Below are 16,380 nucleotides of genomic sequence, written 5' to 3' on the forward strand. Positions count from 1 at the left end.
AATTAATTATTAGAGACTAATTAAACAATTAATTTTAGTTAAAAATTAAAATATCTATAAAACGAGTAAATACTCTTTAGTCTTTATGTTTTTAATACAGGGAGCACATCTCAGTTATCACTTATTAGCAGTCATCATTATTAAAATACCGAAACTGCCACTGCTTCACTCATCATTGACCAGACACCAGACCCTTAAATGCGCGTGGCTACTCAATGCTCTTTAGACAGGGCGCGTGGCCACACTCACTTAGATCTTAGAAGAAAGTCATAAACCTTGACCAAATCCAAAACTTTCTGCTAACCAAAGTACTATAAGATAGTGAGGGACGGAGTTAAAGAGAGTGTGAGTGAATCAGTAGTGGTGGCTGAATCAAAAGAAAACTAGGGTGTGTGCCGATCCATTTTTGTGGGCAAACACCTTCAAATTTTTCCCACGCTTTGTTTCAATCATAGCTACATACAAACCCATTTTTTTCTCACCAGTCAAACAGGACATGTTCATCAAATTGAATAGAACTGAGGTATGCATACATACACCCTTCATCCTTTTTGGTACGTGTGAAGGAAGGAAGTTTATTGGAACATTAATTTACCTATTTTCTGACGTTTGAGTTCAATCCTGGATAATGGGGGATTTTAGAATTTCTTTAATTCAAGTTGTTTGTTTCTCTGTCCCTAACTTTTCCTAGGTGATGTGCTTATGTTTGTGATGTAAGGAGCAAACTTCGCGGCTTTGGTGATCAGGTGAGACCCCTTCACTCCCTTGCTATTTTCAAATACTCTTACTATTGATTCTTGCATAACATTGTAGCCATTTAACGAGTGTTGACTTGTAAAACTTGAATGCTGGATAGTTTCAGATAAGTGGAGAATGCTGGGTTATTAAAACTTGATTTCTTTTTATTGTGAACGAAACCTCTCATTTAGTATCTCTTAAATTGTGTACTAGTTTATCACTTTAAAAACTCCAGGTACCAAAATTGATTCTACATATCAAGTTAAAAATATTTCCATAGTATCTACTAAATTGAGTGTGTCATCATGTAGGCCTTAGGATATTGATTTTGCCATCATGGAGACTAAAAATGAACTAGAGCCCAAAGAAGGATTGACAATAATGCTTCCTCCACCACCTGGAACTTTCCAAGACCGTGAAGACCTCATTAAACATGTGTGTGACTTTGGTGCCAATGAAAGATATGTTGTGACCATCAAGAAGTCCAGAAAAGATAGAAGAGTCATTCTTGGATGTGACAGGAGAGGTGTCTATCATAATAGGCACAAAATTGAGGAAAGTAAGCGCAAAAGGAAAGCAACTTCACGCCTTATAAACTGTCCTTTTGAAGCCATAGGTAAAAAACAAAATGACATGTGGCTACTCACTATAAAAAATGGAGATCACAATCATGAACCATTGAAAGACATGTCATAACATCCTTATAGTTGACGTTTCACTGAGGAACAAGTCAAACAAATCAAACTTATGACTGAAGCTGGTATAAAACCTCGTCAAGTGCTTAAAACTCTCAAGCAAAGCAATCTACAACTGCAGTCAACACCACGCCATTTATACAACCTCAAAGCAAAGATTCGTCAGGGAAAGCTATCAGGTTTTACATTCTGCCAAACCCTATACAATACAATTAACTAGAGTATTTTGGTATGAGTATGTGATATATTTAAATAACTGTTGCAAAAGTTACTTTTATTATACCAGAACATGAAATATTACTTTTAATAGTAAAAAGCTTCTTTTGACCACTTGCTTTTACTTATAGTTGACTTGCTTGTGTCAAGATAACTTGTGTCATTAGTTGTTCATGCCTGAGCATATACACAATGAGGTCATTTCATAGATATGTTATAATAATGTTAGTCTTTATTCTGATAGCGAAACCATGATAAAGTGTTGGTACATCTGTGATATCCCAAAGCTGGAATTTCTGATGATTTCCTTATGCCAACTGATGTTTATTTATTTCTTCCTGTTAAATTGTTTTTCTTTGTTGGGTGAAAAATGAATTTTTCGTTATTGATATAGAGTATAAACAATGCTATATGTATTTGCCTTTGTTCTATTTAAATTGTATTCCACATTTTTTGAGTCTATAATTTCTATGTTGTCATATTGATTGTCAATCTTCATCATAGCTATTCTTAATTACATCTTGTAGATAAAACCTTCAAGTCATTGAGGTCAAATAGATCTATGTCTGTTGAGGGGAACAACAGTTCATCTGATGGTTCATTAAACCTAAACTACCACCTGGTATGGTTGAAAGTCCATGGACAATACTTCTACTCCTGTTGTGTATGATTTGTACCTCCCCCCATCCCCCCCCCCCCCCTTTCTCTCTCTTCCCCTATCTCCTTCTTACTCTCTGCACTTATTAGGCTGTGAATTTACATATTAAACTTTTTTTCCTCTTTGTATGTACCTGAAGGTCCCTAATTTTATTGGGGTAAATGTGTAGATTCTCAAGGTTGTGTAATTACTGATGTTACAAATCTTGTAAGGCTGTAAGCTGATATGTTCTTCGAAGATACTAGTTTGGATTTTGACATTTTTAAACTTGTCAAGTTTTGTAAACTTTTTTAAGGTATCTTTTTTTATTGAACATAATTTTGAGAAATTTATCTTTTCTCAGGCAACACAAGAAGTTGTATCTCAAGTTCCTTTGACCACATATGAAGAATTTAAAGCAGCAATTGTTGCAGCCAAGCAAGCATTTCCTTCATGGAAAAACACTCCTATTACCACTCGTCAACGTATTATGTTTAAACTTCAGGATCTTATTCACAGAGATATTGTATGTATGATGATACTCAAACTGATATAGTATTGATCAAACTTTGCTTTTGATAACAGGAATAATATTCTTATTTCAGGATAAGCTTGCCATGAACATCACCACAGAACAAGGAAAGACATTAAAGGGTGCCAGAGGAGATGTGCTTCATGGTTTAGGTTAGTCTTTATTTTATTTCCATATTTGTATAGTAAAAATTTGTGCTTCTAACAAAATTTCTGGTTCAGTTTCTTTTATAGTTATTTCAAAGTGAGCTTCCTGTCTTTTTCGCAGAGATGGTAGAGCATGCTTGTGGGATGGCAAATCTACAAATGGGAGAATTTGTTCCTAATGCTTGTAATGGAATTGATACATACTGCATCAGAGATCCCCTTGGAGTTTGTGCTGGGATATGCCCGATTAACTTTCCTGCAATGACACCCTTGTGGGTATGTCCAACCTTTATTATCTTTAGTTATTGTCCAAAAGCATTCTGCTCCTTGATTTTTGCTCCCCCCCCCCCCCCCCCACAAATTATTAAGCAGGTTCCCAATTGGATATATTTTTGCTGATAATGTTTCATAAAGTACTAAACTGAATCTATTTGTAATAGTGTTAGGTTTCTGACTCTTGAAATTTCTTCCTTTTTTTCTTTTTTTCCTTACAAATGCATTTTTTATGTTCACACTGAATCTTGTGCTTGCATAGCTTTTGCATGCATCAGGTGAAGGTTCCTACTTTCTACTAAATTATTTATTTAATATTTTCAGATGTTCCCTATCGCAATAACATGTGGCAACACTTTTATTCTTAAGCCATGTGAAAATAATCCAGGTGATTATTTGTTTTAGTATATATGTGAACCTACGATATGAGATTGTGTCGGGCACATTTTGGCAATTCTTCCCTTAACAGTAAATATCTAATTCACAAGTTTGTGTCAGTAGTTTAACTGCATATGTAATTTAAATAGTGTTGTGTTCGCAATAATTTTTCAGGAGCTTCAATGATACTTGTAGCATTAGCAATGGAAGCTGGTTTGCCCGATGGTGTTTTAAACGTTGTACATGGAACTCATGTATGTTATACTATGCAAGAAGTAATATTTCTATTTTTTTCATCATTATTGTGGTTACAATTCTAGCCTGTTGTAACAAATTTAGGCCTGTGACATGAATTTGGGATTTGGTTTTGCTATCATTAGATATGTCTTACAATTCAATAAGTTATTATTGTTTTCTTATATAAGCAAAATATTGGCCAGGAATCTCTAAGGATATCAGTATCCTTAACTCTTTTTAACAAAAGAAAAAAAAACTAGTGTCATGCAAGTGAGGTAACCAAACATTGATATGCATTACTTTTGGCTTCTATTTGATCAGGAGATTGTTAATTACATATGCGATGATGAGGATATAAAAGCTGTGTCATTCAATGGTTCAATTACAATAAGTTTAGTGCTTCATACCTCTGAATTCTGTGACATAATTTTTCACTCCAGGCTGCAACCTGAGAGTTATTACAGGTTCATTTAAGGCTACATGAAATCTAGGGTTTTATATTCTGAGTTGTAATAAAATTGTGTCCTATAACAACAATTTACTTCCCACACCTTTACCTCACTAAACAGAAGCAAGGATGCCTTGACCATAAGGTAAAGTGAGGAAGCATTTTTTAGTTGTTCACATTATAAGCTGTTATTGATGTGCTACTTCATAAAACTTTGTAATACTAGTTCTTATGTCACACTAAATGCATTTTTGTGCCTATTGAGTTGAAAATATCATATACGCATATACTGGCTGGCTAATTAGATATTATCTATATTAGTCAAATGCAGGTGGCATAAATCATGTAGTTGTTATGCCAGATGCTAGCATGGATGCTACTTTAGATGCCCTTGTTTCTGCTGGTTTCCGTGCAGCAGGAGAGAGGTCCATGGCTTTAAACACAGCTATCTTTGTGGGAGGTTCAATGCAATGGTATTCCCTTTATTTGGACTTCTTTATCTTTTTTTATTCTTTTTCATTGTGTTATTCCCGAGAATTACATTTTTTTCTTTCTGTGATCAATATTTTGGGTGCTGTAGAGTTGACCCTGTATCTATCATTTAATAATGCTTTGTTAATTAGTGGAATCTATAATGAAGGGTTCTTCAGATGTCAAGTTTGTTTTCAACCTAAATTGTTGTTTTAAGATGTGAATCAGAGAAGTGTTAAAAATGACTACAAAATGCATTCTTGGAAGAAGCTTTTTATTATTTCTGCCAATTATTGATTATAATTGAGTCCTCCTACCATGTGGCACTTAACTGTGCAGTGACCTTGTTATTTAGCAGCAGTATTAAGGACTTTATAAGGTGCTCTGGATGATCAAAAAACTTGTTTTATGTTACACTGTTCATTTTTTTAACTATTTCCAGGGAAGATGAATTGGTGCAGCGTGCCAAAGCACTTAGAGTGAATGTAGGAACAGATCCTGATGCATACCTAGGTCCAGTTATTAGCAGAGAGGTGCAAACATTATTCCCAATTATCTCAAGGTGTTGTATAGTTTTCATCATATCATGTGTAGAGCGTATTTGTTAGACGCCGCATCTTGACAAATCATGTTTAAGCTGGAAAATAATTTGTCAACTTTTTGCTGTTGAGTTCTTGATCCACTTTTCCAACTAACAGGTAAAAGATAGGATATGTGGACTAGTTCAGAATGCTGTTGAAAATGGTGCAAGACTCCTACTTGATGGGAGGCACATTATGGTACTACTTTTTTTGTGACCAATTTCACTGATGTTCATTACTTAAAATAAGTTTTTGCTCATTTATTTTTCTTAAGGTATTAAACTTTTCTTTTGGAAGAAATGAAGTTCAGACCTTACCTGACAGGTGCCTGGATATGAGAATGGAAATTTTGTTGGCCCTACTATCTTATGTGATGTCACAACCAACATGGAGTGTTACAAGGTATATCTGATTTCATGTTTCAACTATTCTCAATGGAAGAAGAATGCACGAAAAGATAGCCATATTTATCATCGATGGTTCTGATAGGAGTGATAGCAAGTGACCTCTACCTTTGTTTTGCAGGAAGAAATTTTTGGACCAGTTCTTCTTTGCATGCAGGTTTCCATTACTTACTACATATGTTTGCTATTAACTTCTTCTGCATTGTTGGAATTAAACAACAATTTTCTTGCTGAACAATAGGCCGACAACCTAGATGAAGCTGTATCAATAATAAATAAAAACAGGTACTCTTATGTTCCTAGTTGCAGGTCGTGTGTGAACGTATTAATATTTATCTCAGGTCCCTTGAACATCAAATTGAAAATAGAAATTCTGTTTGAGTCCTGTTTCTTTCTACATCATGTTGAAACTCAGACAAGGAGGAGTTTCCTTCAATAACTTGCAATAGTTTTGGAAATACAATGTGACATTTAAAGTTCATTTTTACATATATGGAAATGGAGCTTCTGTCTTCACCGACTCTGGTATGGTTGCTAGGAAGTTCCAACATGAGGTTGAAGCTGTACTGGTAAGCAATGTGTTCTGTGATATATATGAATATCTAGAAATTTCTAGATGAATAATGCTTTCTGTTCTTCATCTATCTTGTTCTTTAATTTATTCACTTCGATCCAATCAATGTTTTTATGTTTCCTAACTTTCCAGGCTTGTGTAGAGGCTGCTAGTTTATCCTCTGATTAGTGTTCTGTCTTGCAGGTTGGGATCAACGTGCCTGTACCTATTCCGTTACCATTTTCCTCTAATTATGAGTCAAAAGCATCTTTTGCCGGCAATTTCAATTTTTGTGGTATAGTTTGTGTCCTTTCTTCCCCCTTTTACGTTTTTTCACAAGGTTGCTAATGGTATGTTAATGTTACTTGTCACTTTATTTAGTTGCAGGAAGAACAGGAGTACAATTTTGTACCCAAATAAAAAAAGTGGCAAAAAGATGGAAGGTGTTCCGTTCAACTTTGGCCGAGGCGTGTATCTTCAGCGAGGCCGTCTGCTTTAGGAGAGAGTTATAAGTCGCCTCGAGAATGTGCTTGGAGTTAACCTCGGCTCTTGCGAAACACGGTGGCGGGAGCACCTGTAAAAAGCACTCCGACGCTCAAGTCAGAAAGGTATCCAAACTAAAGTGAATAAGTAAAGGTGAGAGTGTGTTGTGAGTTTGTGACCTGAGATTTTGAGTTTCCTTGGTTCCGTTTTATAGATGAGCAGAGGGTCTACATTTTTGGGTTTGCTGCGATATTCTTGGTGGGATCCGTTTGTTAGTAACGGGCCGAAAATAAGGTATGACTTGCATGTGACTTTGACTGAGTTATGCTTGGGGTCTGTTCAGGGCCGAGATATTTGGTCAGTTAGGCGAGAGGGTGATTGCCAATGTTTGAGGGGTACACGTCATAGCCCCCAAGCTTGTCTGTATACGTTGGTTGACGGGCAAGGTTATTTGTTTGGTTGTTCTCAGCTTGGGTATTTTGTATTTTGGGCTTTTCCTTGAGCCAGAAAATAGAAGCGTGACAATTTTAGTGGGAAGTTTTTGTTTTCAAGAAAGCATTGTGAATCGTGCTTTCATTAATTACCCCCTTTTTGGCGTTTGGGTTTTCAAGGTTTTGGAGCGGTTGTGTTTTGTTTGTCCACTAAGTTAGTGGGTTGTCTTAATTTCTGCTGCATTTTTTGACATTCTACTTTCTTCGAAATTCTTTCTTCTTGTTTGACTGACCATGACTTCCAAAGGTTAGTTTCTCTTTTCTATTTTATCCCTTTCCTTTTCTTCTTTCTGTAATGGCGAGAGAAAAAGAGAAAGAAAAGTTTAAAGCCGTCGAGGTTAGGGAGGATGATCCATATCACTGGGTGCATGATGATGTTAGGATCCGTTCTTCGTCTTACACTAGTGTTGACTCATTGCGGGATTTAGATGGGTTAAACTTTGTGAGGAGTGGTTCTGGTTTGTTGATTGATCTCCTTCCTTGTTCTGGTGAAGATAGGGTCTGTGAGAGGAGAGGTGACTGGCAGTACTTTTATATGTACACGCCGTGTCTAACCAAGTTGCGCGTTCGCTTTCATTTTTCTGCCTTCGAGTGTGACGTGTTGACCCAGCTTAACTGTGCGCCTTCTTAGTTACATCCAAATTCCTGGGCATTTCTTCGTGCCTTTCAGTGTCTGATGGGGTTTCTATCCTTCCCGTGTTCTCTATTTCTATTTTTTTCTTTATTTCAGTCGAAAGGGGTTCGTAAGGGATTGTGGGTTTGTCTTAGCAGTTTTCCTGGTCGTTCTCTTTTCCTACTTTACAAGTCTTCCTTTAAGAATTTCAAATCTCTATTTGTTAAGGTTCGTTCCGTAAAAACTGAGTATCCTTTCTATTTGGACGATGAACTGATTGAAAAGTTTCCCCTTTATTGGTGTTCTGAACCAACTCAAATCCTTGAGGCTACTGAGTGGAGTGAGGAGGAGGATTATCTTTTAGATTATTTGGTTGAGTGTTTTGCTGACGGGGTGTGTTTGTCTATCCCTGAGCTTTTGCATTTGTATGATTCTGGTGATAGTGATGGCTTAAAAGCTTATATAGGTAAAGTTCTGTCTTTTATTTGACTGTACCTTGTATTGTTGGGTTTTCTAATATGTTTGGTGTCTTGGCAGGTGGATGGGTCCCTCATCTTGATCCTAATCGGTTCCAGTCATTTTTGAAAAAGAAAAAGGAGAAGAGCGTCGGAGGTTCTGGGATTTCGAAGGAGGATGTGGGGCAGGCTGCTCAGTCCATTGCTCAGCCAGAGTCATCATACAAGAGAAAAAGGGGTGAGACTGACAATTCACTGGAGGTCATCTCTGAGGCTGATCAGGAGGTTGTGGGTGGCATTAAGCCTGTCTTTGATCGTCAGAGAAAACTTCACGGTTTCGTTCCGGGGACTAGCTCCCATTCATTATGGAGTGACCAGTTTCCTTTTGCTGAGTTGTCTGATAAGGTGTCCCAGTATCCAAGCGACATGCTTATGACACGTCGGGTTGGCATGGAGGGTCTTGGGAAGTTTGTTCAGGTAACCTCTTGTTTTCTGCTCTTTCCTCTTTTGTTGTTTTTGCTATGTCGTTTCTTACTTTGTTGTTCATGTTATAGATTGTTGCAGCCCGTTTGATGTGTGCTGGTCGTACAGCCGAGCTCATTGGTGCCGAGCAGCAGGTGGCTGTGGATAAAGTTGCTGACTTAGAGAAGTCGTACAAAGCTAAGGTTGCTGAACTGGAGAGCTTGTCCAAAGTGAAGGATGATGCTCTTGCTACTGCTACAGCCAAAATGAAGGAATCCGAGGAGGAGGTAGTCCATTTAAGGGACCAGGTTCGGCTACTTCAGTCTGAGATTAAGGAGAGTGATATCTCTAAAGGGAAGCTGACTTCATGAGTTCATGAGTTGGAAGAAGAGGGAATGGAGATGTTCTCTTTGGGATTTGACCGTGCTGTTAGTCAGATTGCATTGTTAGCTCCTGGTTTTGATTGTGACCAACTTGATGTCACTAAGGTTGTGATTGGTGGTAAGTTGGTGGTTGATGGAACTGCGGAGGAGCATGGTGAAAATGCGCCTCCGTCTTGATGTTGTTATCTATGTTTCGGACATATTTATTTTCGTTATGATACAGACTTTTTATTTTGTGCTGACCGGGTTGTGGTCAGCTTTATTGTGATGTTGGATGTTTTGAACTCGTAACTTGTTGATATATGACCGAGGTCAGTTGGATAGTATTGCTTTCGCGTTAGATTTGTGTACAGATGAGGATTATTGTTTTGGAGTAGGATTGGCTGGATAAGTGGATAATTGACTTGTTGAGATGAAATAAGTAAACGTATAATTGATGTTTGATTAGATATGTACAATAGAAAATGATTTTGTTTGATTTGGGCGTCCGGCCTCGTTAAAACCCTCCTTAAGTAAAATCCTTTTGGGAAAAAATATCTAAGGGGGAAAAAGAGTACCTTCATCCGCGAAGTGTAAAATTCATGATCTATACAACTTTAGGGAAGAGATATTCCAATTTCTTGAAATTGGATTTCCTTGTAATGTTTGTAGCTGGTAGGCCCCCATTCCAAGTACTCTGGATATTCGGAATGGTCCTTCCCAATTTGCGGCGAGTTTTCCATGTGAAGGAGGTCGTCTGGCTTCTTCTGTTCGCCTGAGGACCAAGTCGCCCTCCTCGAATGTCCTTGGCACCACTTTTTTATTGTGTCTTCTTTCTGCCAGCTGTTTCTGGGCTCTTTGTTTAATGGCGGCGATTTTTCGGTCCTCTTCTGCAAGATCAAGCTCGGCATTTCTTGAATTTATATTGTGTTGTTCGTCATATAGATCGACTCTGAGCGTGGGAATTCCGACCTCCACCGGGATCAAAGCTTCTGACCCATAGACCAGCTTGAAGGGTGTTTCGCCCGTTGTTGTTTGTATTGTGGTGTTATAACTCCATAATACTTCTGATATTAGTTCTTCTCATTCTCCTTTTGCATTGTCGAGCTTTTTCATTACTGCCTGCAATATAACTCGGTTAGCAGCTTTGGCCTGTCCATTGGTTTGCGGGTGTTCGACCGAGCTAAAATGGTGTTGTTTATGAAAATTTTTTAGAAATGAACCGAGCTTATTATCGGTAAATTGTCTACCGTTGTCTAATATTATCTCTTTTGGTATTCCAAATCGACATATGATATTTTTCCATATGAAAGATCATACCTTTTCGGCAGTTATTTTTGCTAGTGGTTGTGCTTCTATCCATTTTGAAAAACAGTCTATTGATACTAAAAGGAATTTTACCTGTCCCGAAGCTATTGGGAATGGCCCGAGAATGTCGAGCCCCCATCTGTGGAAGGGCCAACTTACCTCCATGCTGTGTAATGCTTCAGCCGGTTTTGTGGAGATGGCTGCATGCTTTTGACATTTGTCACATGTTTTGACTTTTGTCACATGTTTTGACTTTTGTTATGCAATCCCTTTTCATGGTCGGCCAGTAATACCCTATTCGGACGATCTTTGCGGCCAGGGCCCGTCCTTCGATGTGGTTCCCACAAACTCCCTCGTGGACTTCGTCCATCACTTCTTGTGCCTCGTCTTTGCTTAGGCATTTTAGTAATGGTTGCGAGAAACCGTGCTTGTATAGCTCTCCATCTATGTTTGTGTAGTGGCTTGCTTTTCGTCTGAAGTTCTGTGGGTTGAGCTCGTCTCTGGGAATGATACCTGCATTGATGTATTCAAGAAAAGGTGTTCTCCAGTCTCGGAGGTGGTTAATGCTTGTTATAGATAATAGTTCAATGCTTGGTTTTTGGAGCGTTAGTTGTGATAGTACCGAAGTTTGTGTGTCTGCCCTAGTGGTGGCAAGTTTGGATAATATATCTTCTCTAACGTTCTTTTCTCTATGTACATGCAGAATAATAAATGAACTAAATTTTGAAATGAGATCCTTTGCTATGAGCCAGTAGCGTTCTAGCAAGGGATCTTTTACCTGAAATTCTCCTCGGATTTGTTGTACCACTAAGAGGGAATCACAGTGTGCTGTCAGGCTTTTTGCTTGGAGATTTATGGCCAGCTTGAGTCCCGCTATGAGGGTCTTATATTCGGCCTAATTGTTGCTTGCTGGAAAGTGGAACTGGAGGGACTGCTCGGCTACCACTTTGTCTCCTTCTTTGAGGATTATTCTTGCTCCGCTTCCTCTTCGGCTGGATGCCCCATCAACATGTAGTTCCCAATGTTTATTGAGCTCGTCCGGGGTCAATTCTGAGATGAAGTCTGCGAGGATCTGTGCTTTCAAGGCCGTCCTTGGTTGATATTGGATGTCGAATTCTAAGAGCTCGATAGACCATTTGGTCAGACGCCCAGCCAATTCTGGTTTTGTCAGTATTTGTCTTAATGGTTGGTTGGTCCTGTTATTATCGTGTGGCTCTGGAAATAGTGCCTGAGTCTTCTTGCCGTTATTACTAGTGCTAAGGCTAACTGTTCTATCCTCGGATATCTTTGTTCTGCTGATTGCATGACTCGGCTGACGAAGTATACTGGTTGTTGCATTTTTCCTGTCTCAATGACTAGAGCCGAGCTTACAGAACAGTTAGAGACAGATAAATATAAATATAAAGGCTTACCGACTTCTGGTCTATGTAGCACGGGTGGTGATGCCAGAATTGTCTTGAGTTCGGCGAACGCTTTTTCGCATTCTTCTGTCCACTGGAATTTTTTGTTTTTTGATATTGTTTGGAAGAAGTGGTGTGATCGGCTTGATGCTGCTGGTAGAAAGCGAGATAGTGCTGCTACTTTTCCTGCTAGTTGCTGTACTTCTTTTATTGTTCTTGGGCTTGCCATGTTAAGTATCGCCTCACATTTTTCGGGGTTTTCTTCAATTCCCCTTGAGGTCAACATGAATCCAAGGAACTTGCCTCCTTGAACTCCAAAGGCACATTTTTCTGGATTGAGCCTCATGTTGTATGCTCGGATCTGTTTAAATATCTCCTTGAGGTTGTCGCAATGCGACTTTTCTTGAGTGGTGTTAGCGACCATATCGTCCACATAGATTTCCATGTTCCGACCTATTTGATGACGGAACACTCTGTCCATCAGCCGTTGGTAGGTTGCACCTGCATTCTTTAGGCCAAATGGCATTACTCTATAACAAAAATTTCCATGCTCAGTTATAAATGTTGTTTTGTTTTGGTCTTCTGGATGCATAAGGATTTGGTTATACCCAGAGTATGCATCCATGAAGCTCAAGCTTTGGAAACTCGATGCGTTGTCTACAAGCTTGTCAATGTTTGGCAAAGGGTATGCATCCTTAGGACATGCTTTGTTCAAATCTGTAAAGTCGACGCACATGCGCCATTTACCTGAATTTTTTCTTACCATTACCACATTAGATAGCCACGTTGTGAATCGGATTTCCTTAATGAAGTTTGCACTGAGAAGCTTTCTGGTTTCTTCTAAGGCCGCCTTTGATTTCTCTGTTCCAAGGTTCCTCTTTTTCTGAGCTATAGGTCGGATGGCCCTATTAGTGGCGAGCTTGTGGCAGATAATGTTAGGGTCTATCCCTGGCATATCTGCTGGGGTCCAGGCAAAGAGATCGGCGTTGGCTTGCAATACTCTTATGAGTTATATTCTTTGTTGTCCCTGGAGTGCTTGGCCGATGTATGTGACTTGTTCTGGCTTTGTAGTCAGTTGGACCTTTATGAGCTCGTCCGCTGGCTGAGGTCTTTCTTGGGTGTCTTCTCTGGGGTCAAGCTCTGCTAGGGACAATACCTCGTTCGTGCTGTGAATTGCTTTGACTTCTTGATGGAACTCCTGTTTTGTGGCCGACCTTTTCAGACTTGCGTTGTAGCACTGCCAAGCTTGTTGACGATCTGAGTGGACTGTAGCTATTCTGCCGTCCTGTGCCTGAAATTTAACACATAGATGAAAAGTGGATACTACTGCCCTGAACATGTTCAGAGCAGGCCTTCCGAGAATAATATTGTAAGGGCTTGGGCAGTCAACTACCAAATATTGCATGTCAATGGTTTGCGACAGAGAATCCTCTCCTATCATTGTTTTTAACCATATGTATCCTTTGATCGGGACCCTTTCTCCGGAGAATCCTACCAGTTCTCCGGATGAGGGTTGCATGAGTTTTTCAGATAATTTCATTTTTAGGAAAGTAGAATAAAAAAGAACATCGGCACTGCTACCTGGGTCCATAAGGACTTTTCTTACCAATAACTCGCCCGTTTGGATGGAAATTACCACTGGGTCGTCCAAGTTTGGTGCTGCCGAGCATATATCCTCCTGGCTGAAGGTGATGTTGAGGTCGGACGCGCCTTTGTTGTTTTGTGATTTTGTTCCTTCGATTGCTAACATTGCGCGGTAGCTTCGTTTTCGTGCCGAAGTTATCTCACCTCCTCCGGCGAATCCTCCGGATATACAGTTTATGACACTTTTAGGTGGATTTTTGTTTGACCATTTGTTTTCCTCCTTGTGTCCTGCAACTTGACGACGCTCTTCTCGGTCCTTGTTGTCCTCTTTGTGCTTTCTCCCTTCAATGTATTTGTCGAGGAGGCCTTGCCGAGCCAGTCTTTCTAGCAGATCCTTAGCTATCACGCACTCATCAGTTGTATGCCCATACTTCTGATGAAAAGCGTAGTGTTTGCTTTTGTCGACAAAGCGCTGATCTTGGTAGTTTCCTGCCCTTACTGGTGGTTTTATGATCTTAGCGTTGAGGATTTCTTTAATTATCTTTTCTCTCCTTGTGTTGAATTTGGTGTAGTTGTCGAATTTTGGGGTTAGCCTGAAAGGTTTTCTGATGTCTTTGACGTTTGCCGATATTGTGGTTCTGTCATCTTCTCTTTTTGGTTGTTTTCTCTCCATTTTTTTGGCCTCGCAGAGTTCTTCTATCTCCATCTGTCCTGCCACCCTTTCTCGGAATTCTTCCAGTGTCTTCAGCTTAGTAACCACGATTGTTTCTCTAAATTTTCCGGGTCGGAGTCCGGCCTTTAGTGCATGCAAGTGGACGGCGGGATCTAGATCGGGTATCTCCATTGTTGCTTTTGCAAATCTGGTCAGATAGTCTTTCAAGCTTTCTTGGGGACCTTGGCGGATGGTGCCGAGGTAGTCCGATCCGTGTACGTATATCCGTGCTGCAGCGAAGTAGTCTATGAGGATTTCGCCAACTCCTCGAAAGAAGAGATTGATCCTGCAGGTAGTTTTGAAAACCAAAGTAGAGCTCCGCCGTCGAGATAAGTAGGGAAAGCTCTGCAAAGAACAGGTTCGTTATTAGGGCCATTAAAGAACATCATAGATTGAAACTTCCTAATATGAGCCCGGGGGTCACCAATCCCCTTATATGGCTCAAGTGAGGAGGGTAATGTGAAATGTTTTGGCATCTGATAATTGGTGATCTCTTCGGAGAACGGGTTGTCCAAGGTCAGTTTCTCCTTTGGTGGGTCCACGCTTAGTAGGTCTGCGTTGCCTTTTCCTTTGGGACCATTCTCTTCACGTTTGCCAGCGCTGTTTTGAGTGGATAACTCGGCAAGTCTTTTGACTTCTACTTGCAGCTCGGCCATCTGGGCCATGAGTTCGGCTTGGGTGAGCTGGTGGACTCCGATCCATTATCGGCCATGTTCGAAGGTTGAGAAACCCTGCGTAGAAAAGAAATATAAAGTTCGAAATAGAAAAATAGTGGGGTTAAATTAACTTTTCGGGCTCCACGATGGGCGCCAAATGTTCCGTTCAACTTTGGCCGAGGTGTGTATCTTCAGCGAGGCCATCTGCTTTAGGGGAGAGTCATAAGTCGCCTCGAGAATGTGCTTGGAGTTAACCTCGGCTCTTGCGAAACACGGCGGCGGGAGCACCTGCAAAAAGCACTCCGACGCTCAAGTCAGAAAGGTATCCAAACTAAAGTGAATAAGTAAAGGTGAGAGTGTATTGTGACCTGAGATTTTGAGTTTCCTTGGTTCCGTTTTATAGATGAGCGGAGGGTCTACATTTTTGGGTTTGCTGCGATATTCTTGGTGGGATCCGTTTGTTAGTAACGGGCCGAAGATAAGGTATGACTTGCATGTGACTTTGACTGAGTTATGCTTGGGGTCTGTTCAGGGCCGAGATATTTGGTCGGTTAGGCGAGAGGGTGATTGCCGATGTTTGAGGGGTACACGTCAGAAGGAATTCCCAAGTCTAGGAACATTACCTGGTGCATGTTCATCTGAGAGATTCATCTATGAAATTGGCACCTCAATCATTGCCCTTACAGTTACAGAGTAATTCACCAACCTATGAAGTGCAACTAGCTATTGCTGATGCAGATATACAGAACACAGCTATCTCATCTGCGACAGCACCGGCTGATAAGGATATCAGAAGCCAACATGTTTCTCTGGTATTATCGCCCTCGTCACAGGCATCAGAGAGGATTGGTGTTTCTAAACCATCTCAGTGGAATGAGAATTTGCCTGCAACATCTCAGAAAAGTGAGACTATTCCCCAAACTTCCGAGCAGAGTCATGTCACTTCATCTGAGATGAATGTAAACTTATATACAGCATCCCAAGAGGCTGACACCGCTACTGTCCCAGCTCTGAAATCAGATGAAATATACATGTCTATGACCCATGAAGTTGATGACTTAGCTCAAATATCACCTAGAATAGATGCTGATGTGAGTAAAAGCATTGGTGAAACATTTGAAAAAAGTGACACCATGTTAACTTCTGAGAGAATATACATGCCTGTAACAACATCTCACACGACTGATATAGGCTTAAGTCCAACTTCAGAAAAGGTATATGTGCCTTCTTCTTCAGCATCTCATAGACATAAAAGAATGAATTAAGCTTCTGAGAGGGCCTTAATACCTCCAATGGTACAGAATATGGCAAGAAGTTCAGAGAGCCTACATGTTCCTACAAATTCTTCCCAAAGGATGTATAATTAAAACCCAATAATTTCAATGGATAAATTTCCTAGCAAAAGGATACAAGACATTGAAATGTCTCTTGTTACTAAGTACTAATTACTCCCATCTAATCAAGCACCAAAATTAGATGAAAGCTTCTTGAGTGAAACGATTAACCAAGTCCTAGAGGCTAGATTTTTAATGGATATATAATGTA

The 16,380-nt window shown here is 39.9% G+C and overlaps 4 protein-coding genes across 16 annotated transcripts; 3 read left to right on the forward strand and 1 right to left on the reverse strand.

The window, feature by feature from the left end:
* Nucleotides 1-224: 224 nt before the first annotated feature.
* On the forward strand, nucleotides 225-8,491 carry LOC107631380 (methylmalonate-semialdehyde dehydrogenase [acylating], mitochondrial). Of its 13 annotated transcripts, none has more exons than XM_088507625.1 (20): nucleotides 225-523; nucleotides 692-746; nucleotides 1,050-1,612; nucleotides 2,177-2,271; nucleotides 2,651-2,812; nucleotides 2,892-2,970; nucleotides 3,086-3,240; nucleotides 3,562-3,625; nucleotides 3,790-3,890; nucleotides 4,622-4,773; nucleotides 5,214-5,304; nucleotides 5,470-5,550; nucleotides 5,677-5,754; nucleotides 5,878-5,913; nucleotides 5,998-6,041; nucleotides 6,295-6,325; nucleotides 6,514-6,604; nucleotides 6,691-6,917; nucleotides 7,007-7,086; nucleotides 8,434-8,491. In XM_088507625.1, the coding sequence occupies exons 3-18, from the start codon at nucleotides 1,486-1,488 to the stop codon at nucleotides 6,819-6,821; spliced, it is 1,518 nt and encodes a 505-aa protein (XP_088363751.1). In that variant the 5' UTR covers nucleotides 225-523; nucleotides 692-746; nucleotides 1,050-1,485; the 3' UTR covers nucleotides 6,822-6,917; nucleotides 7,007-7,086; nucleotides 8,434-8,491. The 13 variants fall into 13 exon arrangements, with proteins under 13 accessions (XP_088363751.1, XP_088363753.1, XP_088363754.1 ...); XM_088507627.1 differs by having other exon boundaries at nucleotides 6,697-6,917; XM_088507628.1 differs by having other exon boundaries at nucleotides 3,790-3,869.
* Nucleotides 1,075-1,434, forward strand: LOC148572565 (uncharacterized). Its single transcript, XM_088507594.1, has one exon. It carries the CDS (start codon nucleotides 1,075-1,077, stop codon nucleotides 1,432-1,434), a length of 360 nt encoding a protein of 119 aa, XP_088363720.1.
* On the forward strand, nucleotides 8,280-9,541 carry LOC148572566 (uncharacterized). Its single transcript, XM_088507640.1, has 2 exons — nucleotides 8,280-8,828; nucleotides 8,906-9,541. Exons 1-2 carry the CDS (start codon nucleotides 8,415-8,417, stop codon nucleotides 9,182-9,184), a joined length of 693 nt encoding a protein of 230 aa, XP_088363766.1. The 5' UTR covers nucleotides 8,280-8,414; the 3' UTR covers nucleotides 9,185-9,541.
* Nucleotides 9,542-12,892: 3,351 nt separating this feature from the next.
* On the reverse strand, nucleotides 12,893-14,311 carry LOC148572567 (uncharacterized). The gene has a single exon (XM_088507595.1). It carries the CDS (start codon nucleotides 14,309-14,311, stop codon nucleotides 12,893-12,895), a length of 1,419 nt encoding a protein of 472 aa, XP_088363721.1.
* Nucleotides 14,312-16,380: the final 2,069 nt, after the last annotated feature.

Source organism: Arachis ipaensis, chromosome B3, assembly GCF_059453495.1.
Source record: "Arachis ipaensis isolate K30076 ecotype BB chromosome B3, ASM5945349v1, whole genome shotgun sequence".
In the NCBI taxonomy this organism is placed as follows: Eukaryota; Viridiplantae; Streptophyta; class Magnoliopsida; order Fabales; family Fabaceae; genus Arachis; species Arachis ipaensis.

What these genes read in the sequence shown, in the direction of transcription:
- LOC148572565 (XM_088507594.1), top strand. Translation starts at nt 1,075, where the DNA reads ATGGAGACTAAAAATGAACTAGAGCCCAAAGAAGGATTGACAATAATG.
- LOC107631380 (XM_088507625.1), top strand. Translation starts at nt 1,486, where the DNA reads ATGACTGAAGCTGGTATAAAACCTCGTCAAGTGCTTAAAACTCTCAAG. An exon ending in CTGCAATGACACCCTTGTGG is followed by an intron (nt 3,241 to 3,561) that starts GTATGTCCAACC and finishes TAATATTTTCAG; the next exon opens with ATGTTCCCTATCGCAATAAC. An exon ending in ATGAGGTTGAAGCTGTACTG is followed by an intron (nt 6,326 to 6,513) that starts GTAAGCAATGTG and finishes TCTGTCTTGCAG; the next exon opens with GTTGGGATCAACGTGCCTGT.
- LOC148572566 (XM_088507640.1), top strand. Translation starts at nt 8,415, where the DNA reads ATGTTTGGTGTCTTGGCAGGTGGATGGGTCCCTCATCTTGATCCTAAT. An exon ending in GTCTTGGGAAGTTTGTTCAG is followed by an intron (nt 8,829 to 8,905) that starts GTAACCTCTTGT and finishes TTCATGTTATAG; the next exon opens with ATTGTTGCAGCCCGTTTGAT.
- LOC148572567 (XM_088507595.1), bottom strand. Translation starts at nt 14,311, where the DNA reads ATGGAGATACCCGATCTAGATCCCGCCGTCCACTTGCATGCACTAAAG.